This window comes from Phocoena sinus, chromosome 3 (genome assembly GCF_008692025.1).
Source record: "Phocoena sinus isolate mPhoSin1 chromosome 3, mPhoSin1.pri, whole genome shotgun sequence".
Lineage (NCBI taxonomy): Eukaryota > Metazoa > Chordata > Mammalia > Artiodactyla > Phocoenidae > Phocoena > Phocoena sinus.
The window spans coordinates 52216967-52241037 of NC_045765.1; the positions used below are offsets into that span (position 1 = coordinate 52216967).

The 24071-nt window shown below is 42.8% G+C and overlaps 1 protein-coding gene across 10 annotated transcripts in view; it reads right to left on the reverse strand.

Annotated features, from left to right (window-relative positions):
* Positions 1–24071, reverse strand: part of ARHGAP26 (Rho GTPase activating protein 26) — a 519366-nt gene that overhangs the window by 26476 nt on the left and 468819 nt on the right. For 8 of the 10 annotated variants that reach the window (XR_004349277.1, XR_004349278.1, XR_004349276.1 and 5 more), the window contains 2 exons: positions 18847–18909; positions 1663–1773 (listed from right to left, as the gene is read on the reverse strand). The exons of 1 other annotated variant lie outside the window; for it this stretch is intronic. Coding sequence is in view for 5 of the 9 variants with exons in the window: in XM_032627452.1 (XP_032483343.1) it covers positions 1663–1773; positions 18847–18909 (174 nt within the window). In the remaining 4 variants the exon portion in view is untranslated. The remainder of the gene's footprint in view (positions 1–1662; positions 1774–18846; positions 18910–24071) is intronic. One more of the 10 variants, XM_032627453.1, reaches the window with a different exon arrangement.

Here is a 24071-nt window from a genome sequence, read left to right on the forward strand (position 1 = left end):
CTGGTGTCCTAGAAAGTTAACATCTCCCAAAGTGCCTAGAATATACCTAAGAAATAATTAGGAAATAACTTGAGTGTCAGAAAAAGTATAATCTGAATTTTTACCTTATTCCCAGGGTGAGGATAAAACAGTATAGTGAAAAGCTATCTTTTCCATCTTCAAGGGAAAAGCTAGACAGAAAACCTAGAGGAGCAGGCTAGGCTCTGGGGCCGGGAAACATGGAAACTTAAATTTGGGGCCACCCATGTGTTTGGAGGAAAGAATGCTGGTTGAGGGCAAGAAGTCCTGAATTCTGGATTGGAGCTCATGAGTCGTGTGACCACGCACAAGTCACTTCTCTGTGCCTTAGTTTTGTTTCTCTGTAATAGGGTTCAGGCCATTTCTTCTCATTCTCACACGAAGACAGAATGAAATGATAGATATGGAAGTGCCTGGAGGAGAATTAAGTTTATATATGTGTATATATATATATATATATATAGACACACACACACACACACACATATATACATACACACACACATATCTACATATGTGTGTATGTGTATATATATATGTATGTATAAATAGCATGGGGTTTCTTTTTTTAAAAGTGAGACTCAGCTTTATAAATTATTTAAGCCCCTATGCTGGGCCCACCCCTTAGGAAAAAAACAGCTATGAGAAAAGATGGATGAAAAATTACTGCCAAGGCCCCAAATACTTATGATGCTTCAACTGGGCTCTGCGTTTTGGTTGTCTGAAAGCAGAGATTAAGTTCGAGAGACACACATGCTCAGAACCTACATAGCAGAGGGATTCTTTTTCCTGGATTTAAACAGCTTCTTTTCTCCAAAAAACTCAAATGTAAAGAATTAAGTGTCATCAAAGCAGGGAAAAACTATAGCTTGGCCCCTGGGGGGAGGAACTAGGTCAACCCTCAGAATGAGGTGTCGCCTGTTCCCGTGAGAGCTAAGGGTTCACAACACGTGGAGACAGATGTAGGCTGCGAGCACCAAGCATTCCTGGGACTACATAGGAGGTGAGGAGGCAGCCACGAACAACTTAAAGAGAAACTGCTTCATATCCCAAGCCTTTACTCTGTGTTATATTCATCTCTCTCCCAACTGGTCTGGGTCTCATCAACTACGTGTCAGTACACAAGGCTGAAAGCCCAACCCACAGATAAATGTTTCCTGATGCTATCTGATAAAAATGAGGGAAGAAAAGGCCGGTACGTGTCTCAGCACTGCTCCCTTTGATATTATCTTATGCTAAAGCACAGAGAGCCCCATGGTTCAGAGAGTGATCCAAACAGGAGCCCATTCAAGAGGCACTCTCTCCCCAAACTGTAGGCATCACGGATAAATTCAGTAACCAGAGGAAGGGCTCAGAAGGGTGTGGAAAATGCCATGCTGGTTCATGCAAATAGTCCCTCCCAGCTTTGGTCTCTGAGGCTGGAATCCCTGATCAGCTTTGGGTAAGCAGGAACGGATTGGTCATCATCCGTGACTTTACCTGGAGTCTTCACGAACCGCTTCTTCTGGCCTGTCAAAAAGCAAGTGCAGGTTTGGATGGCAGGGAACAAAGTTGACGAGGAGGCTGAACACTGCATGAAGAGAGGACCAAGCCAATGAGAGAACAACAGCAGCAACAGAAAAGCAAACAAACCCTGCAACAGACCTGATGGGGGATGAGTCGCTGGACGTGGATGAGGTGGGCATAGGGCTGGATGGCGCCGAAAACATGGGCCAAGATGGCGAGAGGGGTGAAGTTGGGCTTGGATTCGGGGGGCTGCAAGACATAACCACCAGAAAACTCATCAGCACACAGGGAAACCACACGGGAGCACAGGAGGTTCAGGGGAGGCCAAATGACAGGGAGCTGGAGACCGGAGGAGCACTGAAACTGTCCTCAGTGCCAAGTCACATCTCTCCAGACCAAACTCCGTGTCTTCCAAGTAATGCCCGCTCTGGAACTCCTCGGAGTGTTAACATGTCTCTTCGCCCTGCAGAACAACTGCTTCCTAGGTGGCAGGAGCTTCCTCAATCGGGTCCATTGTGCTTCTGGCCACGGGTGAAAAGGCCCTGAACCCACGTCCATGGGTTCCCACACCCACATCCTATCACCGACCTCCATCTGGGGCAGGGCTAGCTCATAACCAGCCTTCAGCTTCCACCGTGTGAGTGTTTTTAAAGTCGTGCCTCAGCAAAAATGACCATTCTTCTGGGCCACACAGGCCATTCCGCCAGAAAACAATTTCCTGTTTACATTTTTAACGAAACGGGCCGTGTGCCATTGGAGTCCCGGAGAAGGATTGCATTAGAAAAGTGATAGCGGATGGAGGACAGGGCTGGACACATACCTCTCAGGAGAGGGCATACAGCTATGGGCAGGGCATGGTTGTCCCTCTGAGGTTTGCTCTCCAGGCTTATTCTTTCTGTTTTCATGGATTTTGGGCATTTTGACGCTCAAAGAAAAAGTCTCAGATGGAAGGCAATGAAAAAATGAGGAACTGAAAGCTTAAATTTGTCATTTTGTTTTGCTTTTTGATGGGTGGCTGATCAAAAGTTTGGAGAGGACAGGTTGAAATTACTCACTAAAATATGGTTTGTGGATTTTAACTAGTCACGCTAGCCCTTTGACTTTATTTCCACAAATTACACAAATAAACATCTTAGTAACTCTGTAAAATTGCATTAAGTCACAGATAGTGCAAACAAACATCAATGACTGAGAAAACAGCCCGGAAACCACCCAGCCACAACACCACCTGCAGCCCTGAGCCCCAGCCGGTGGCTGGATTATGTGGCCCAAGCACTGTACAGAGGTGAAAATGACAGCAATCCAATTCCAGGGGAACAGACTTTCTAAACATGCTGGGATTTAGCAAGAACACATAAATGTCCTACTGAATGAGACATCTTCAATTCAGATGAGAGACTCAATCATGGCCTTAATCATCTACAGCTATAACATAAATTCCTATGGAAATATACAGTAAAAACCCATTGTGTGAGTTCATCAGATAACCTCGGACTAACTGAAAGAAACATTTATTAAATGTCACTATATGCATTATATTTCTAGAATATAAATTTCATGAGCAGGGATTTTTGTTTATTTTGTTTACTGCTGTGTCTCCAATGCCTAAAATAGTGCCCATATTGAGTAAATGAATGAATCTCATTTAACCCAGCCATCTAGCCAAGAGGCACTATTACAATTCCCATTTCATAGATGTGGGAACTTGGGCCAATTTGAGGCTTGCTAGAAGATATCCAGGCTGTAAGCGTCAGGGCCGAGGTTCAGACCCCAATGCCCTGGCTCCAAGCCCAGGGCTGTTGCCACCACAGTGTACCACCTCTGGGGTAGCAGGACTTGCTCTGATCCTCTAGGCTGTACCAAGCTTCTTTACAGACCGCGCCAGAGCACTAGAAACCTTAACCACTGATTTATGAGTTTCCTTTAGATGCCTACCACATTTGCAGGGGAAAACGGGAATGCAGCAAACAGACAGGCCCAGCAAGACTCAACACATTGTAAATTCCAACAAAATCCCCAATTCTGCCTCCAGTCTTGTGTGTGGTAGACTCCTATAGCAGATGGAATTCATATAACAGAAGAGACAGAATTCAAAGAGTATGGCTTTTTTCTCTTCGCCTCAATTATTCCAGCAATAACTACTTATTGAACACATTGTGTGATCAAGACAGTAAGTGGTATACAACTCAGCATTTACCAAGGTCCCCGACTTGATGAGCTTACAGTGTATTTGACAAGATGGGACAGATTAAAACACAACTGTAACATAAGACAGTAAGTAAGCTTCATCAGCTAAGGGATCAGTTACCCTATGATTAGTTTAATACCTGCTCCCACACTTGATTCTGTCTTGGGTCCCGGAAGGAAGTGCTGCCTTATTTCTACTGGGCAGTCAGTCCTCGGTTAATCCATAACTGCGGCTGGTAAGAAGGGCCTCGCTTTCTGTCCCCTCCCTACAACTGGCCCCCCTAGATGGTGACCCAGTGGGCAAGGCCTGGCTATTCCAACTGCAGCCCAGCCTGGGAACCCAAATTCTGACCAGGGACAATCTGGAGGTTTATAAGAGCAGCCCAGGCCCAGAGGCCTGAACTAATCTGTTCCTTTGGTCAGTGGCCAACACAGGACAATTAAAAAGTCCTTAAGACCTTTTTTTTTTTTGAGTTTTCTTTTTAGTGGCTTTTCTAAGTAGGAAACACCTCCAGCTTCCTACCTCAAGTGTACCAAGAATCATGCCTTTGGCTAAAGGCATAGTTGGAAACATATTCTATGAACACAATGTGGGTTCTGAATGTTTTTTCACATCCCTGGATATCTAAGTGGTTCTTGGCCACTTAGTAGTACATGGCTGAAATTATCTGGGGGTGCGGATGGAATGCAGGACGTTCATAACGATTATAAGAAGTTACTCTTCAATCTCCATGTCCATTCCCATAGTATTAACTGTGATTTTTAAGAACTAATAGAATTTCATTTGTTTGCTTGTGTTTTGGTCATAGCAATAACATTTATTTGCCATAAAATAACCACAATCTAAAACTTATTACCACTATGTTTCAGTGTAACAGTAAAATGCATACTCCACAGTACTTCAATGATTTTTTAAACTATGGATTGGAATTATACTCTTTGTTAATTTGTGCTCCAGAGGCACGTCAACAAAACTCAACGTCAACAATACTACTGAACACTGTTATACACCACAATGACTGATGCCTGTAGCAACAGAATGGCCGTAAACATATAAATGTTCCTCAAAGAAACAGAGAGCATATTATGTATCAGTTTTGATGCAACTTAGAGAACACACAGGTGGAAAATAAGATGCACAGGGATGATGATAATGGCCCAAGACTACTTGTATAATCTTATACTCTGACCACAGAAGTGTCTGGCTACTTAAAGTGACAACAGCACTCCTAAAAAAATCCAAGACATGGGCTTCCCTGGTGGCGCAGTGGTTGAGAGTCCGCCTGCCGATGCAGGGGACGTGGGCTCGTGCCCTGGTCTGGGAAGATCTCACATGCCGCGGAGAGGCTGGGCCCGTGAGCCATGGCTGCTGGGCCTGCGCGTCTGGTGCCTGTGCTCCGCAACAGGAGAGGCCACAACAGTGAGAGGCCCGCGTACTGCCAAAAAAAAAAAAAAAAAAAATCCAAGACAAAACAAACTAAAAATGGCCAGCTTTGGTGTTGACTCTGAAACCTCCAATATCGAATTCTCAAACTCTCTTCCCATTAATGAGGACAAGGATAACAAATGATTGGTGTTAGGATAGGAGAAAATAATTTTATAACTACAATCTTAGCAGATGATCCCCGAAGGCTTCTCTACAACCTCAGAGTCCAGCTGAATGCCCTAGCACATTTTTCACCCTAAATATTCCTGGGGTCCTGCCAGGCCCCCCACATCAGGGCCCAACTATAGCAACAGCAGCTTAAACTTTAAGGAACACTTGTTGGCCTGGTTTGGGTTCAAGTGGAAGGCTTGCATCGGCTTTAGTTTGCTAGTCCACGGTGTCCTCAAAAGGAGTCACACAGCCCCAGTCAGTCCCTTTGACATTCACTGGACAGGGAAGAAATAATGGTTTGGGAAGATAAGGCTCAAAGGCCTGGCAGCATGCTGGGATGTGGCTGAGTGTGCCTGTACGGTGTGTGGCAATATCGTCGGCTTGACACCCTTCTGTGGTGACTCACTTGACTGATGGGGCATCTGGAGTACCAGCCAGGGCATGACCAGGCCGTGGACAGGGCTGTCCCAGCAGGCTCCCAATCTGATCACGGATGTGGCAGACCCTCTCACGGCTCCACAGCATGGGAGTGAAAAACCTGAGCTGGTATAAGCTAAGCAGTCGGCAGACCATTAATCTTTAATTCTGATATGCAAAATTACAGATGGCTGTGTAGGAAACTGGGAAATAGCACAAGAAAAGCAGTAAAATCACACATAGTTTATACTGCTGATAATCACTGTTAACAGCTTGCCAAATTTCTTCACTTGTCTTGGGTGGGGTGGTGTTGCAGATAATACTACATACATAGTAGCGTATTTTTTTCACTTAAGTATTTTCTGATGTCATTAAGTAGCCTTTGATATATTTTAAAAACCATAAAACTCTTTTCCCACTAATGAGGCTAAAAATAACAAACAACTGACATCAGTTCAGCGAAAATAATCTTTAAAGTACAATCTTGGCAGATGACCCCCTGAAGACCTCTCTACAAACCCCATAGTATTCTCAGACCCACAGGATATTCTACTGTATGGTATACCCTGATTTATGTACCCCTTTTCTTATTGTGTACATTCAGATTATCCCTCTTTGGCCATAGTACTGCAACTCACATTCTTGTAGAGGATCACTGCCTGTGTCTCCAATTGTTTCCTTAGCATAAATTCCTGGAAGTCAAATTAGTGGGTCAAAGGCTAGGAGCCTTTTTTAAGGGTCCTGATACATCCTAGCAAATGGCCTTGCAGAAAGGTTCGACTGAATTGTATTCCCACCAACAGCGTATGGGGGCTGCCCCTTCCCTCTCACCACAGCCCCACCAGCACAGAGAATGAGCATTAAAAAAATCCGATGGACTTTTTTCCCCTAGTCCACAAAGGTAAACCTTGGACTCTTCTCTTTCCTAGCATTTCCAATGGTAAAAACAAATACAACTCCCCTCCCGTGTCGTTTCCATCTGCAAGCAATGTTTAATTTTCTAAAGGGCATTCTGCCAAGAAGGTAGTGTGGGGAAGGAGACAGGGAGATGGTTAGAGAGACAGACAACCGCAGCCTGTGGGGGTGCTGAACCCCTGGCCATGTGGCGTGGCTGATCCAAGAGAAACAGGGAGTGGTGGGTGGTTGGCTTAGTCTAGGACTCTCAAAGACAGGGCTAGGTAGGAGGGATGAGGTACACATGGGGAGCCAAAGAGTGTCTCGCCAGCTGCGTAGTGTGGAGAGGTCACAAAACTGGCATTGACATCTCTCTGCCAGGCAGTGGTCTGAGACCTACAGGCTGGGTTCCCCGTCACGGATCTCAGGCTTGACCTGAATGCTCACTCCCTCAGTCCCCTTTCCCCATTAGGCCTAGAACAGGGATGGTGCTATTAAGTTCAAGGGGGACTGCCTGTATTTTTTTCTTTCCCCCTATAATGAGAGAGGATAGAAAATTCCATGAAAACCTGTAAAGTCCCATCTTATCTAGTCCTGAATTAGTGACTTCTTCTTCCTTGGAAAATATCCCTTTATGTCTTGAGTTAAAGTGCCATAAAAAGAGAGGGAAGATCAAACTCCAGTTGGGAAAACAGGGTCAAAAGGAGTCCTGGTAAGCTGGAGAGTGGTGAATCAGAGTAAATGACACAAAAACCAATTTCTGCTTGTTGAAAATTTGAACATATTCTTTACGTGTCTGCTGAAGCTTTTACAACACAGAAATCCTATCTATGTCCTGAATTTTCAGTATGTGCTTCACGACTTTACAAGAGGAAAAGTCCACATGCCCCCAAGTTGCACTGCTCTGTATTCTTTTCTGACTCTTACAAGTATGCACAGTATTTACAGATTCTTTCCCCACATCTAATATAATTTAATACACATTTTTATTCAGATAATAACAGAGTCCTGATTCTTATTTTAATGAGACTAGCTGGTGAAATCCCCATAAGGCCTTAGCAATTATACGCAATTGCTTTGAAAATAGTTTTTAAATAATTTGCTTTTAAAATAGCTTGAGAAGTCTACAGGGCAGTGGTTCTGTTTTTCCAGCTTTTCAAAAAAATTTCTGAAGTTTAAATTCCAAATAAGTTTCAAACTCAGATGGAGTACATTGGAAAAGGCATATAATTCTGCAATTAAATAAAATCCAAAATCTTAGAATAGAGAATCTGTTATCCTTAAGGTTCCTCCAAGTCAATAAATCGAACCCTCTCATGCAGAATAACAAAGTACAAGGTAGAGGAAACAACTCTGGATCGGAAGTAAAGATGCCTGGACAATGGTCTCAGTTCAACTGCTCACTGCAGGGGAAAAACCCTCAAGGGAAAGAAAGGACCAGCAGGGTAAGTGGAACAGATGCCTCTATTGTGTTCTGCCTGCATAATACTAATGGAGGGGAGTATTCTTTCCTCTTAATTAAACCTGAGGATAGCCCCTCAATCTTCTTCAAAATCACATTTCGGCTACATCAGAACTGGTTCTTAAAATAGAATGTATTTACTTTCTTTCAACTAAATAACCTCACAATTTATGAAGTTATTTTTAAGGAAACACGGAAGCGTTTGGGGAGCACGTCGAAGGGTCTATCAGGTGACACTTGCTACTTCAAAAGACTGGAATGGTTGCCGAGAAATCCCAGCATCTCCTTACTATATCGAGAGCAGTACAACTGTCATTCTCTATATAGTGAAGATATTGCAAAAACAAATGCATTCACTGTAACTGAAACAGAAAAGCCACAGTGCCACTAGACTCAATCCTCTACTATCCTGAGGCATAACTTAGGTTTGCTCTAAAGCCACCATTCTAATGCTGGGTGTGTTTAAACTAATCTTAAAATTTATAAGCAAGAAACTGTAACTGCCTCAGGGGACTGAGAATGGGGACTGGGTACACAGGCACAGACTGGACATTCACTTTATATTTTACATTTGTTTATACTGTTTGAGTTTTTAAATCATGAGCCTATATTATTTTATAATAATAGTGGAAAGCACTCTTCTATAAATGGCACTAGGATAACTGGATATCTATATGGAAAAAGTGACACAACCTCTACCTCATATCATACCTAACAAATGATTTCCTGGTGTATTACAGGTCTAATTGCCAAAGGCAAACAATAAATGAGGGAATGCCTCTGAGAACTTGGGGTTGGGATTTATCCAACAGGGCATAAAAAGCACTAAGCATAAAGGAAAATACTGATATACACGACTACATTAAAATAAGAAATTTTATGTATCAAAAGACAACCTTAAAAGAGAGTAAAAAGACAGCCTACAACATAAAAATACATAAGGGCACATACAAGACTATACACAGAACTCCTACTGATCAGTAAGAAAAAGGTAGACAACCAAGTGGGAAATGGGCAAGAAACTTGAGCAGGGACTTAGAAGAGAAAATGCAAAAGAAGGGGGCTCACCCTTTCTGTAATGCAGGAAGCGTAGATTAAAACCACAGTGAGATGATCCTGCTTACCTACCAGAACGACTAAGATAGCTAATATCAAAATGCTGAAAATATCAAGTGTTTACAAAACATGGAACTGCAATTCTTATACTTTGCTGAAGGAGGGGTGCAAACTCCTCCACCCACTCTGGAAAACACTTTGGCCTTATCTAGCAGAAATGAAGCTATCGTCCTCCATGACCTCGCAGTTCATTCCCAGATGTATACCCTAAAGCAGGGGTCCCCAAACTGGGACTGCACGCGGCCTGTTAGGAACCGGGCCGCACAGCAGGGGGTGAGTGGCGGACGAGTGAGAGTGAAGCTTATCTGCCGCTCCCCATTGCTCCCTGTTGCTCACATTACCACCTGAACCGTCCCCCCCTGCCCCCACCCCCCAGTCCGTGGAAAAACTGTCTTCCATAAAACTGGTCCCTGGTGCCAAAAAGGTTGGGGACCACTGCCCTAGAGCACAGTGTGTATATATGAGAAGACATATATGAGAATGTGTAGAGCAATTAATCTGTAAAACCAAAAACTGGAAACAAGCTAGAAGTTGAGCAAAAGTAGAATGGAGAAATAATTTTAGTATATTAATGCAATTATGCATTCTGCTACAATGAAAATAAATAAATGAACTACAGCTACATGAATGACTTTTAAAACTGTTGAGCAAAAGAAGTCAGACACAAAATAATAAAGCAAAATATTCATTTTAGGGATGTACCAAGTCAATCATTATTTGCAGATTCTGCAGTCGTGAATTCACCTATTTGTTAAATTTATTTGTAAGTCCAGAATCAATACTCAAGGTGCCTTCATAGTCATTTGCAGACACACACAGAGCGATGAAAAACTTAAGTCACCCTGAGTCACCCAACATGCACATTCCCAGCTGAGGTCAAGCAAAGGGATGCTCTGCCTTCTGCTCCAGCTCTGTAGTGTCCCTATGTGCAAGAAGGCTGTGACATGCCTTACAAAGAAAACATGTGCTTAGTAAGTTTCATTCAGGCATGACTTATAGCGCTGTTTGTCCTGAGTTTAATGTTAATGAATCAATAGTAATATTAAGTAAGGTGTCTTTAAATAGAAACCCATGTAAAACAAGGTTATGTACTGATGGGTTGACAAAAAAGTTGTAACCAGAGGCTTGTAGGAACCTAACCCTGTATTTCCTGTAGGAGCAATGGTATGATATTCACTAATTCAGTGTCTGTGGTTACTTCATGGACTGTTACTATTGCAAATAACAAGAACCTGTATCGGAGAACTAAAAATATAAATAAAAACAAGGAATTGATTACTGTAAACATCAGGTTAGTGGTTACCCCTATGGGGAAGGAGAGGACTGTGACAGGGGAAGAGAAAGAGGTGTGGGTGCTTCTGGGGTCCTGGCAAGGTTGTATTTTTGACCTGGGAGGCAGTTGCTAAACAGTAATTTGTGAAGTTGTATAATACATCTCACGTACTTTTCTATATAATAAAGAATACGTGCAAACCTACCTTAAAACACTTAGGGACAGTAAGTATATCAGTGTATTAACAGCATTCTCTGCGTGATGAGAGTAAATGTAATCTTTATTCTTTGTGCTTTTAAAATATTTTCCATATTTTCTACAATTAATATGTTACATTTAAAACCAAAAAAATTAATACATGTTAATAGAAGAAATACTCTCCCTAATCATACAAATGGCTACTTTCATTCTCTAAAGGAAGGATGTTTTAATAGGGGCAAAATGACAATTCCGTCTTTGTTGCACCAAGCCGTGGTTTAGGTTGCACGACACAGTTGGCAGTTCCCAACTGTTTTTACTGTTTTTCTTCTTTTTCAGTCAAATACAATTAGCAACTATTTACTGAGTGCCTCCCAATATGCAAGAACTAAATTTCCCATCCTTCTGTCCTCACTGAGGAATTATGTTGACTCCTCTAGAGCCTTTTTTATTGGTAAAGTTATTACAGTAAGTCAGTGGTGTTTTCCTTTCCCCCGCGCATGGGGAGGTCGAGGAAGGACATCTCTGATATCGCATTCTGAGTCTGCGGACAAGTTAAGAACACTGGCTGAAAGTCCTTGGCCATCTGGCATCCCTTTCTATATGGTCTGCTTTCAGGGAGTACTTCCTGTTTGGACTAGGGAGAGGAAAAGGAGGGAAAAGGATTTAATAAGACTCTAAATGTCCACTGATGAAAACAAAGGAATATCTAAAATTAGAAGTGGTGGCCCAAGATACTTGGGTGGCCTACCAGTAACCCTAGGGCAAGAGGATTCCTTGAAAAAGGAGCCTAAAATATTTCACTATGTTCACTACTCTCAGCAATAGAAAAAGCACTCCTGCTAAAGATAATATCCAGGACAATTAAATTAAACTCCTACAACACACAAAGCTTGGTCCGGATACCATGAAAGGCGTATGAGGCAAAGAGATAAGGAGACATGAACTTTGATGCTAAGGCCATTGGACTTTTCTCCCTGCAAGCAAATAGCTGGCTTCTCTCAAATTCTAGTGTTTACTCTTTAGTCTAAACATGTAGAAAATTGTTTCTGATCCGATTTTAACCTCCTCAAATGTCTTCCCCACTCCATTTGTATCATCTATCCCTGGCCTTGCTCCTTCAGTGTGACCATACCCAAACCCCACTTTCTCCCTACTACCATGCTTGCCCTCCACAATGGCTGGCTCAGGCTGCAGCCAAGAAATGCAATCTCACTGGGCTTCATGGTGATTTTCACCCCTTGTTCATTTGGTTCTGGGGAGCTTATTGACTGGACTGGAAAAAACTTTAAATGATTTTCCAGCAAAGTCACCCTTTCCAGTGGAAAAAAAGAGTTTTAACATCTGTGAACAAAAACAAACTGAAGGAAAATGATTTATATATTCTCTAGTTCTTGTACTCCAAAGCCAAACACCCACTAAGAATTCAATGAAAACAGACACAGCAAAGTACCATTAATTCTAATCTCACAAACTTAAAATTTCTATTTTTTTCAGACCTGAGGTAGATCCAAATTTACTATGAACAATCTATGAGTGACTAAGCCAATTTACAATGTCAACAAGATTTTTCAATACAGATTGCTTAACCTAAAAGAACCATCCGTGGTGATGATTTCAAAATGCAAATCTGATCATGTTATGTCTTTGCATAAAATACTCACTCAAAGATTCCCCATTGTTTCTAGGTTGAAGACCAAGGCCTTCCTACCTTGACTACTCTTAAGAATCGCTAGCCTGGTTTCTTTACCTTTTACCACTTGAATCCATCCTACTGCACATCATAACTACATGAACCTCCTAAGCACATAGCTTAATAACTACTTGTTGAATGTTGTTCAACAAATAGTATTTTCCCACTCATAAGCTCACCAATACCTACTGCATGTAGAATAAATTGCTTGCCCTAGTCGAGCGGGATAGGTAGTTACAATTTACTCGTGCCCACCAGTTTTCCAACTCCCGTTCTTCTGGTTCATTTGGAGAAGTTCTTCTAGACCCCAAGCAATACAGGTGGGTCCAGCGTCCCACCGATGTCACGTATTGGCAGGCATGTGATCCAGGCCGGCCAGTGAGAGGACCCCCCTTCCTCCTGGCCACAGTGGGTCAGTGATGGACAGGTAACTGATCACAGTTCATCCATGGGGTCTAATATATGACTGCTCTTCTTAATGGATGCAAAATCTAAATGTATTGGCTGAGAGTAACCAGAGATCCTTTTTTCCTATAACATGGCAAACATCTGTCTGCAAATGAAGTTTTGTTTTGTTTTGTTTTTTAAAAGAGGGAAGAAGAGCCAAGCAAAATAATAATTTGGGCTCCTGGATTCAATTGTGCTTGAGGTTAGATTCGCCCTGAGATTTCCCAAAATTGTAAGCTTATAACTTCCACTTTTTCCCTAAGCTACTTGGGTTTCTGTCATTTGAAGGTCTTTCACAAGACGTGCTCAATGCTCTTCTTTGCAGTCATTACTTGCCTCCAAGTCAGCAAACTTTCTTAAGGGCCGTTTGGTAAATATTTTAGACTGTGGAACAACAGGCAAAAATTAAGGGCATTACATAGCTACTTACATAAACTTTTAAAATGTAACAGTTTAACAATGTAAAAACCATTCTTATTTTATGAGCTGTAAAGTAAAAATAAAAACAAACAAACAAACAAAACCAAGGTGACAGGCTGGATTTGGACCATGGGCCATCGTTTTCCAACCCCTCTTGTAGTCAAACTGGTTTACATGAGCCATGAGCATGCTGTAAGCCTTTCATTGCAATGTTCTTGCTGGTGATGTTTTTCTCCCCTGGAACGTCTCTTCCCTTGCCACTAACTACTACCCAGCCACCACTCAAAGCCCATCTAAATGTGAACTCCCACCTGAGGCTTCTCTGATACCACAACAAAGTGAGGTCTTTCTCCCCTGAATCCTCGAGGACTCGATTTCTCTTCCAGTCTTGACCCTACCTTGCATTGTAGTTCTCCTAATCCTCTTGCAGCTTGCACACTGGGAATGCTTAGTCAGTTTCTTTGGAATTGACAATATCTAAAGGCTACACTGAAAAAACAAACAAAAAAAACCCCCCAAGAAACAAAAGAACTCCACAGGATGGAAGTAATTAGTAAAGGTTTATGGATCCACCAGAAGCACAGGGTAAGCCAGGGAAGCCAGACATTTCTGAATCAGAATTATCTGACATCATAAAACAGAACAGCTCTCACTCCAGCGTTGCCATGACAGCTGTAGTACAGCCACTTGTTTGCTTGTCTAGGGTGGTTATGCCAAACAAGTACTACAGAAGGGACATTTCGGACATTTTGGTCCTGGTGGGGCGGGAGAGGGGCACGCTGGTCTAGGCTTTGATGGACTCCTGTGTCTCAGCCTGCTCACTCGTGTGAGCAGTCAGCAGTCCCTTCTGACTACTGCATAGTGTTGCCCAAACTCAAGTCATCTGGGCCTCGCCTCCAATCTTCTTACCATTGTATGTGTTTTAATATAACAACAGATACTATAACATACAGTATATAATATTAATACATAACATTTTAATGTTTTTCTCTAAATTGATCTTCTTAATAAAACAGAAGCATCTACGCTAGTCCATTCTAAATAATAAAACCTCATTATTATTAAAATGAAGAAGAAAAATTCACCCAGGCACCATTTAAAACTTTCCAGTACCTCAGTGCCACAAGGCTCACATTTTGGACATTTCTGTTCTCAGTTACCAATCTTTTTATTTCCTCTTGCAGAAACATAGCATCTATTTTCCCAAGATCTATTTAATTACCCCAAAGAGCGAAATTATTTAATAAAAAATGTGTATGTCCATTTCAGGCAAGGTGTTGACAGTCATTTAATATTTTTCCCCTCTTAACTTTGATATCATTTGTCTATACTATCGTCAACATTTACTTACTGTGTTCTGCATTCCTGTGAGAGCAGGATTTTTAAAGGTAGCTTTATTAAGGGATAATACTATGAAGTTGACTCCCTATTTTAAGTGTACAACATGGAGAGAGTTGTGTAATCATCATCCATAATCCAGTTTTATAATGCTTCTATCAGCCCCAAAACGTCCCTCCTGCCATTTGCAGCCAAGCCCTGCTCCTGTAACCAGCCATGGGCAACCACTCATCTACTTTCTATTTCTAGAGATTTGCCTTTTCCAACATTTCACCATAATGGAGTCATACAATGTATGATCTTTTTTGTCTGGCTTATTTCACCTGCAGGTGTTTATAGTGGGCCAACAGCTTTCAAAAGGCAGGTGAAATGAAGATGGTAACAAATACTGAGTACTAACTTTTATTGAATACTCGGTATGTACCAGTCATTCTGCCAAGCTTTGGGAGGCATTACCTTATTTAATTTTTCCAAACTACCTCAGGAATAGGTACTATTATTCTCACTTTTCAGATGACAAAACAGAAGCTCATAAAGTTTAAGGATCTTTGCTTAAAGTCAATCGTCTAATTAGTGGATGAGCTGGGATTTGAAACTAGCCCTAACTCTTAGCCACTATGCTATCTGCCTGGTGTTTAAAAAAAAAGTCTCAAGATGAAACCAACTGAGGTTTTCCTTTTAAAAAAAAAAAAACAACCAAAAACCAAACAAACAAAAACTTTTCAACTCACAGGAGAAAGCAATATAGAGTTCATGGTGCTAGGGAAAAAGCCTTTGAGGGTGCCTGGAAGGGAAGGTTCACCACAGCGGGCACTCCAGCACCTGCTCAGCACAGCGAGCCTCCACGGGGCACAGACCGCAACCCCCCCCCCCCCCCCCCCCCCCCCGCCCCACCTTCCACGCTCACTGCTCCTGCCTCCCAGGCAAACCGGAAGCGGCCTGTTCCTCGCAGTACCCTTCATTATGTATGCTCTTGCCCTCAATCTACTGCAGCCTTTTCACTTTATTTAGAAAGCATGCATTGGAAGACATAAAAAATAATATATTTAAGGCTGTTTATGAGCAAATTTCCTCCAAAAGCCTCAAGCTGGTCCATTTGTGCCATCTGTTACAAGGGAAACTGGAAACCACCTGTCTGTCTGCCTGAGCTCTGCTCTTATCAAGGAAGTTGTAATTACCTCTTTGGTGAAGGATTTGAATCATTACAGTAAATCCCTTATTCAGCACATATTGTATTAGGAAGGCATTCTGACCCTAAAACCCAGGGTTTTTATCCCCTTGCCCTGCACAGATGCAATAAAACCTCAGCTCTTCAAAGCCTGGCAGAGTGAATTGTGCCTTAATCTTGTTTGTTACTCAATGATAACTATTTACTAAACAAATATTTCCTGCACACTTAACTACACAGCAGGTGCTTTGCAGGCACCTGGAACACAGCAGAAAACAGGTGGAGAGAGGCTTCTGCTCTCAAGCAGCTTATGTTCACTCACAGTGAACTTCAAGGCAGGGTATGAGCACAGGCTGGGTGGAGGGAAAATATCAAAACAACCATTTGCATTCCTCATCTGATCCTTATAAGATCTGTATTTTATAGATGCTTCCTGATGTGTATAAAACGATGAGTAGGATAGGTAAATAAAAACAACAGACACGTATTAGAGGTACCTGCCCCAAATACTTTTTTCTGATAGTATTTTGATCATCTTAGTGATTAAAATTGTTTAGGAAACACTGTTCTAGTGTGTGTGTGTTAACAAACAAGTAAACAACACATCACTTTAGATGGTATTAAGAGCTACGAAGAAAATTTAAAAAGCCGTGTGAAGGTGACTGCCAAGTGGGAAAGGGTGGGTGGGGTGATTTGGATTCCACGGATGGGGCTGCTTCTTTCAGGAGTAACATCTCAGCTGAGAGGTCCACGCAGGAGAGTGCTCAAGCCTCCTTCTCTTAAATACCAGGGCATCTTTTAATTTTAACCATTTGGGATTAAAACAAAAACCAAGCCCCATTTCCTCCTAAGCACCCTCACAGTCTCTTTGCTTAATCATAGAGCCTTTTCCTGGAACACCGTGTGAACTTAATGGAAAGGGTCCCATTTTTGAAGGGAAGAACTATTGAAAGAACATCAGTAGTAAAGGCTGTCCTGGCTGTAGCAGAATTCCCAGTAGTGGCTGGTAACAGCCAAACATAGATTTTCTGCAAGAAACTGTTTCCTCGTAAAGCTAAAAAGTCATTCCTTTGGGGGAAATAAGTGTGTGCTTTTTCAATGAAGTCTCTATGTGCCCTAAAATAAGTATGTTGCTTGTTTCTTTTCAGAAGAAAGGAATTACATAAATCCCAAACCAACCGACAAACAGCCTGCAGATAGATGTCTCTTCCCTTGTGTGAACTGCCACATCTCCAGGTCCCTACAGAACCAAGCATGAGGTTAGACACCCTAGATATTACACCTCGGTTTTCTGGATCACTCTTTCACTACCTGAGGTATGTAACATCTCTGAAGTTCTACTCACTTTTTGTCATTATATGCACATTAATTTGCCTAGAAGGGTATTTGCGGTAAGCCTTCTACCATGTCATCCTCCAAGGCCTACACCATGTCTCTGCCAGATCCTCTCCTCATCATCACCCAGGCTTATAGGGACAAAATGGTACTCTGCACATACTTAACCTTTATCTCATCCTCCCAGGAAACTATGGAAAGGAAAGGAGAATCTCCCCAAGGGAAGAATATTGCAAATCATACAATTTAGGAAAATACAAAAATGAAAGCGAATAAAATGTATTTTCCAAAATAAGAAGTTCTTGCACCATTGCGTAGCTGAATGAGTCCAGCTGGGTTGGAGCCTAAAAATCTGTATTTAAAAAATGTTCTCCTCACTGCCCACAACTCCAACCCCAGCCCTGTGGTTCTGATATGCAAGCAGAGATGGGAACCACTGATCCTTGGCTTCTACAGAGTTCCAAGTCAGCTTTGGAGATTACTGGGAAATGGGAACACACCGGGGACTTAGTAGCATGCACCTTGGTGATTATTTTCTTCCTATAAAATTTTTGATTTATTCACATGGATCTTGTTATTATTTTTGACACAGCAAGTATGTGTAAACTTCTTCGCCAGTGTCTTAATAAAGTGTCAGTGCTTATCTGTGATTTGGTCAAAAGAACTGAAGGAGTTCTGAGGAGATGGATCAGTTTAAGCTGGAGGAGTTTGGGAAAGTTTCCCTTGAGTTGGAATGTTCCCATTTTCCATTTTGGGGTTTCAGATTAAGGGGGCTGTGGTCAGCCTTGCAGCTGGAAAAGGAGAATCAGTGTCCAAGGCAAAATGAGCCCCCCGCTCTCTGCTGAAACAAGACGTGGCAACAGCATATACACAGCCTTGCTTTGAAAATAACAACTCCCACTGGTGTAGACTGCTTACAACCCTCCAGGCTCTGGGCCGAGCACTTTTGGTCTCTGCCTCGTCCCAATAACCCAAGAGGGCTGCCCTGACTTGGCAGAGGGGTAAGAGGAAATTTGGAGGGTTGAGTCGTTTTCTAAGAGCCAGAAAGCGGTGGTGCTGAGACTGAAGTGAGGCAGCCTGACTCCAGTACAGCCTCTTCTGAAAGCCTGTGTCCGCCACTCCCCTCCAGCCTCCCCCTGGCCCCTCACGGAGTCCTGGGCATGCATACTCCACAGGCGAGGCGCACAGAAGTGCCTGGAGATGGCTGATGCAAACACAGTGCCCCACTTAAAAGGGAATTTGCTTGAAGCGCCCTAGAATCTGTTAAAGCAGGTAAATTCCAGTTCCAAGATCAAATGTTACAAATAACATTACATAGAAATAAAAGAAAAATGGTTTGGGAGCCTCTGAACACTTTCATTGGTTGTCTGTTTTCAGAGAATACCTGCCGTATTTGATAAACAGACTTGTAGATGAAAACACTATTCTTAACAATAGTGAATTAACAGTTAAGTGCAAGAATCTGGGGTCAGACAGGGCTCCAAAACTGCTTTGAATCCTGGTTCTGCCACTTATTAGCAGTGTGACCATGGGCAACTGTGCCCCTCATTTTCCTCCCCTGCTTAAAATGGGGATAATCAATAATAACTCTACCTCAGAGGATTGGTGAGAATTAAAGGGGATCATACACATAATACACTTAGCATACTGAAGCTTGGTACGCCGTGAGCATTCGCTAAATGGTAGCTATGATGATTAGGATATGCTTGACTTGTCCTGAAAAAGTGATCCTTTTATTTTAAAATGAAATGTGGGCTTAAGGACGCAGTACTTGTACCATCTATAAATCCGAAGGCACTGATTCAAACAAGTGAAAATGAAGATGAAACTGCACCAGTACCTGCACCAAAAGGAGAGAAAAAGTAATCTGCCTCCAGTTCTAGGGCTTTCATCCCAGGATCATTTCCCCTCTTAGCACAGCCCTGTCACTTGTGTCTGCACAGCAAAGCCCCCAGTGGAAAACACACAGAGGCAAGTTCAGAGGCGCTTGGGTTATGTTACCAGGGCAGATCAGTCCACTGGGATCAAATAACCTACGCCCAAAGCCCAGAAGTTCATGTTCAAGTGGAGGTGTCAATACTGAGCTGTGGCTCATCTAGGGACCTTAATTAAGCCCCAGCCTCTTTTTCAGGGCAGGCCGACAGGAGGTGTCTGTTTTTCCATCGGCTCTCACAGAAAAGCTGGTGGTGTTACGGAAAGTGGGCCTGGGAAGGTGGGCGGACAGGCACTGCCCACCGGCCCACACTCATTCTGGGCGTGTCTAGGGAGAGGATCTGAATTCCCGGGTGCACTTGTGACAGCCGCCTGAGAAGCCCACGTGGAGAGGGCGGGTGAAGAGACAGAGTAATAGGATAACACTTCCTTCTTGGCGTGGGCCTTCCCCCAAGGATGATTACACACGCTTAAAAGCAGCACTGCACAGGTTTCACACAGAAGCTGCTGGAGATGGTGTTGCTCATTCATTCTTATAATATTCTGCAAGGTGAGCAGCCAGGGTCGCCATCATTAAGTGGACAAGGTAGGCTGAGCCAGACCCTCGGACATTAGGGCTCAATGAATGGCTTAGTTTCTTGGGATGGTGGGCAGGCCACTGCAGCAGCTTCCCTTCCTTCTTTGCCTTCTAAGCCACAGGTTTCTCAACATCTAACTTCCCCATCCCTGTCTTCACCCCTCTACCCACAGGCTAAACACTGGTTCTTTAAATAGGGAGGCTCTTTCAGGAAGAAAGGCGTAGGGAAGACTCACTGAGAAACTTCCCACAGGGAATGCAAGGTTGAGTGGGAAGAGTTAAGGGCTCTAGGAGCAGGTAGAGTGAGGGCGGGAATCCTTCCGACTTCATCTCGCTCTCCTTTGAAAACCAGGGAAAATGTTACCCCAAAGGGCCTCAGTGAAGACTGCATGAACCTATATCCATAAAGGGCCGGGTGCCACAACCGGCACTAGAAAGTGCCCCCATAATAGCAAGCATTGATAACTTCCTGAGCTTGACAAACTAGCAGAATTAAGGAAAGGAATAAATAACCTTAGGTTCTGGGCAGTTATATCTGCCTTTCCAAAGTAAAACTCACCAGGATGAAGGATGCCAGGGCTTTGCTTAATTCACATATCCAAGGCCAGCTTATTTTCTCTCCTCCTTCCCACCCCATGGTTTTTGGTAAAAAACAAAAAGGGGGCATGTCCCAAAATATATATTTTTTAATACATAAACATTTTTTTAAATACAGACAGAAAACCTATTGTTCCTGTTTCTAGCTATAAAAGCAATTTGTGCTCAATGTAGAAATCAAAGAAACAATGAAAGGCAAAAATAAAACTAAATACAACCCTCAAAATTAAAAATAAAACTACCAAATGATCCAGCAACTCCACTTTGAAGAAAACAAAAACACTAACTTGAAAAGGTATCTGCACCCTCATGTTTATTGCACCATTATTTATAATAGCCAAGATATGGCAACAACGTTAAGTGTCCGTCAATGAATGAATGGGTAAAGAAGTTGTGGTACGTATATACAATTTATTTGGCCATAAAAGAGAAAGAAATGGTGTCATTTGTGACAACGTGGATGGAACTTGAGGGCATTATGTTAAGTGAAATAAGTCAGACAGAGAAAGACAAATACCATATAATCTCATTTATATACGAAATCTAAAACCAAAACCAAAACCAAAAAAATTCCACTGAGCTCATAGATAAAGAGAACAGACTGGTGGTTGCCAGAGGCAAAGAGGTGAGGGGTGAGCGGTGAGGGAAATGGAGGAAGGGGGTTAAAAGGTACAAATTTCCAGCTATACAATAAATAAGTCATGGGGTGTAATGTACAGCATGGTAACTACAGTTAATAATACTTTTTGTATATTTGAAAATTACTAAGAGAGTAGATCTTCAAAGTTCTCAACACGAGAAAAAAAATTTTGTAACTATGTATGGTGCTGAACGTTAACTAGACTTACTGTGGTGATCATTTTGTAATATATACAAATATCAAATCATTATGTTGTACATTTGAAATTAACATAATGTTACAGATCAATTATACCTCAATAAAACAAAAAACTAAACAAAACCAACTATCAACATTTCCGCCCACATGTACCACATGCTGACTGTTTTAGAACCTTTACATGTATACATATGCATTCATGCGTATTTGTTTTGCCCATTAAAATGGCACCATAGCTTACATACTCTTTTATTCTGCTTTTTTCAGCCAAGTAGTTTATTATAAAAGTATTTCCATGCCAATAAAACTGATCAACAACATAATTTTTAATAGTTGCACTGTAGTCCATGGCTGTGTGATAATTACCAAATCATCGCCATTGTTGGACACTGAAATTCTTTCTTTTTTTTTGTTATTATAAGTAATACTGCGATGAAAGTCCATCCACCTTTGCAAATACCTGTGATTATTTCCTTACGATAAATACTTACTGAGTCAACGGGTTAGGGTTAGCCCATCTGAAGCCATCTGACCCGTTTCCATACTATTCCCAAGAAAGGTCATGCTGTTTCAGAATCCCACCCACAGCAGGGCAATTTGGTCTCACAAATGGACCTCCCCTTCTTCGGTCTCTTGGGTATATGGATTTTGTTGCTTCTGTCAAACGAGCCCATCAAACCACTGAGACAAAAATGGGGCTGATCTAATCTAGGTTCAAATCATTCCTCCAAAATAAATGTGAGCTCTAAGAGGAGACTGCTCTGAACCACTGCAGTGTTTCAGAACAAGGGGGTGGTGAGAGAAGGGAGGGGAGGTTTGTTCTGCCTCAGCCTCTTCTCCTGAATTGAGAATTACTGGCTTCCTCCAGTCCATCAATCAGCAAGCCGTGTCTGAACACTGAACTACAGCAAGGGAATGAATGAGCTTATATATAGTAGGTACACACACGCTGAGCGCAAACATGTGACCCTGGAGACACTCTGGCAGGTAAAATGTCCTTTCATAACCCTCGTGGACTCAAGGGGGAATGTTCCTCATGCATTTTTTTTAAAAGGGGAGACAAAACGATATGTGATAAAAAATTAATCTGGGTTGAAGACTCAAATATTCATAAAGAGTATTTCAGCTAGTTAAAAAGAGGCATTTCTCCAGCTCCCGATGGTCAAGAAGGGACAGCTGGCATTTTGGAGTTGGCAAATTCCTCCTGAAAGATCAATGTTGTCTCTGTATTTGATAGACTGATCTGGTCTAAGGTTTATTTGTTGACATAGATAATGTAATATTCAGACCATCAGCGTGTGCACACATATGCTATTTTCCCTTAACCCCTTTGCCTCCGTGAAACTTTCAGAATCTGAATGCATTACCCACTTAGTGGACAGTCAGAGTTTCTGACCAGGGGCAAAGGGAACTTCAAATGAGGTGGCTACCAGGGAAGAGGAAGAGACAGAACAAACAGTGTTCAAGAACTACAGGTTATCCAAAATTCTACTGAAACTAAGAAAACGGAGTCCTTCCGCAAGTGCCTTCTACCATCGCCCTCATCAGAATCTCTGCCTGCTTACAAGGACCACAGAGCGAGGCTTGTTTCGATGTCTGCGAGGAGCAGGGTCACTGCCGTGGAGCCTCAGGGCTTGCACTGGTATCTGGGGGCCCGTGCTGGACGCCTAGGCTCGGGTGAGGGAAGCCATTCCCCTGGTGCGCCTTTGCCCATAACCAGAGGCAGTGAGTGGTCCGGGGGAATTTCCACTGGGGGGGGCGGCTGCTGCTTTCTGGGTAAAGAAAGGGAAGGGTAGAGCTTAAGAAATGAGTTGCCTGGGCTTCCCTGGTGGCGCAGTGGTTGAGAGTCTGCCTGCCGATGCAGGGGACGGGGGTTTGTGCCCCGGTCCGGGAAGATCCCACATGCCGCGGAGCGGCTGGGCCCGTGAGCCATGGCCGCTGAGCCTGTGCGTCCGGGGCCTGTGTTCCGCAACGGGAGAGGCCACCACAGTGAGAGGCCTGCGTACCGCAAAAAAAGAAATGAGTTGCCTGGAGCCAGCTCATTCTGCATGCTGCTCCCCAACAGATGACGGACTGTCGGTGCGTTTTGCAACTGCTCAGGGTGGGGGGCAAACTCCCAGCGGGTTAGTGCCAAAGCCCAGGGCCTTGTGTCCTTCCAGAATACTAGCTGAGATGAGTGAAGAGTAGTAATAGTTAATATTTACACAGGGCTCATTTCAAGGCAGGTCACGGAGGGCTCTGTTCTCATTATCTCCTCAATTCCCTGCCACAAACCCAGCAGATGAGGAGCCTAGATATATGAATTTGGTGTTCTGGAAAATCACAGAAAATCTTCCAGGACATTTTTTTTTGCTCTGGGTCTACCCCAACCCACCTCCTGCCCTCATCTCCGGAAGTACTCGGCCAAGTGTTGTGTTTACATGTTTTGAGAGGTTACACTGCCACAAGTTACAGCCCAAATTCCCCTATAGGCCCTATCCAGGAAAAGAAACAGGCTCATGTGCCGCTTTTAAATTGCATGGGGTATAGGAGAATAACTCTCAAACCAAACTAGTCATCCTGATGCCGATGTGTTGGGTTCAGATGGAGTCAACAAAACTAGGTGACATATGCCCGTCAGGGCTCTCAGCATGTGGCAGCATCAGCTTTCCAAAGGACCTGTGCTCTAAAGGATCAGGTGCACTATGATTAACCGAGGGCCATACCGTGCAAAAATAGTTTCCTTGACATGATTTATGGAAACAACTACTTACAAAGGATTTGAATTTGAGAATGGAGTGGCTAAAGATAGAGAGACTATTTACTTAGGAACTGGCATGGCCAGGCCACCATCCAGTGAGAGCAAAGGATTTGTCTCTATTTCTAGGAAACTTCAGGACATTCTGGCCTGACACATCGGGTGACGAGTACATAAAACTCAGTCGCTATGTGGCTAATTTCTAGGCCAAGTACTTCAGGCAGGTGAGAAATTATCTTGTACATCTTCCGTGTTAACGACAAGCTCTGGATAAAGGAAATCTTAGATCATGAACAAACAAGTTTTATTTTTTTCAAAACG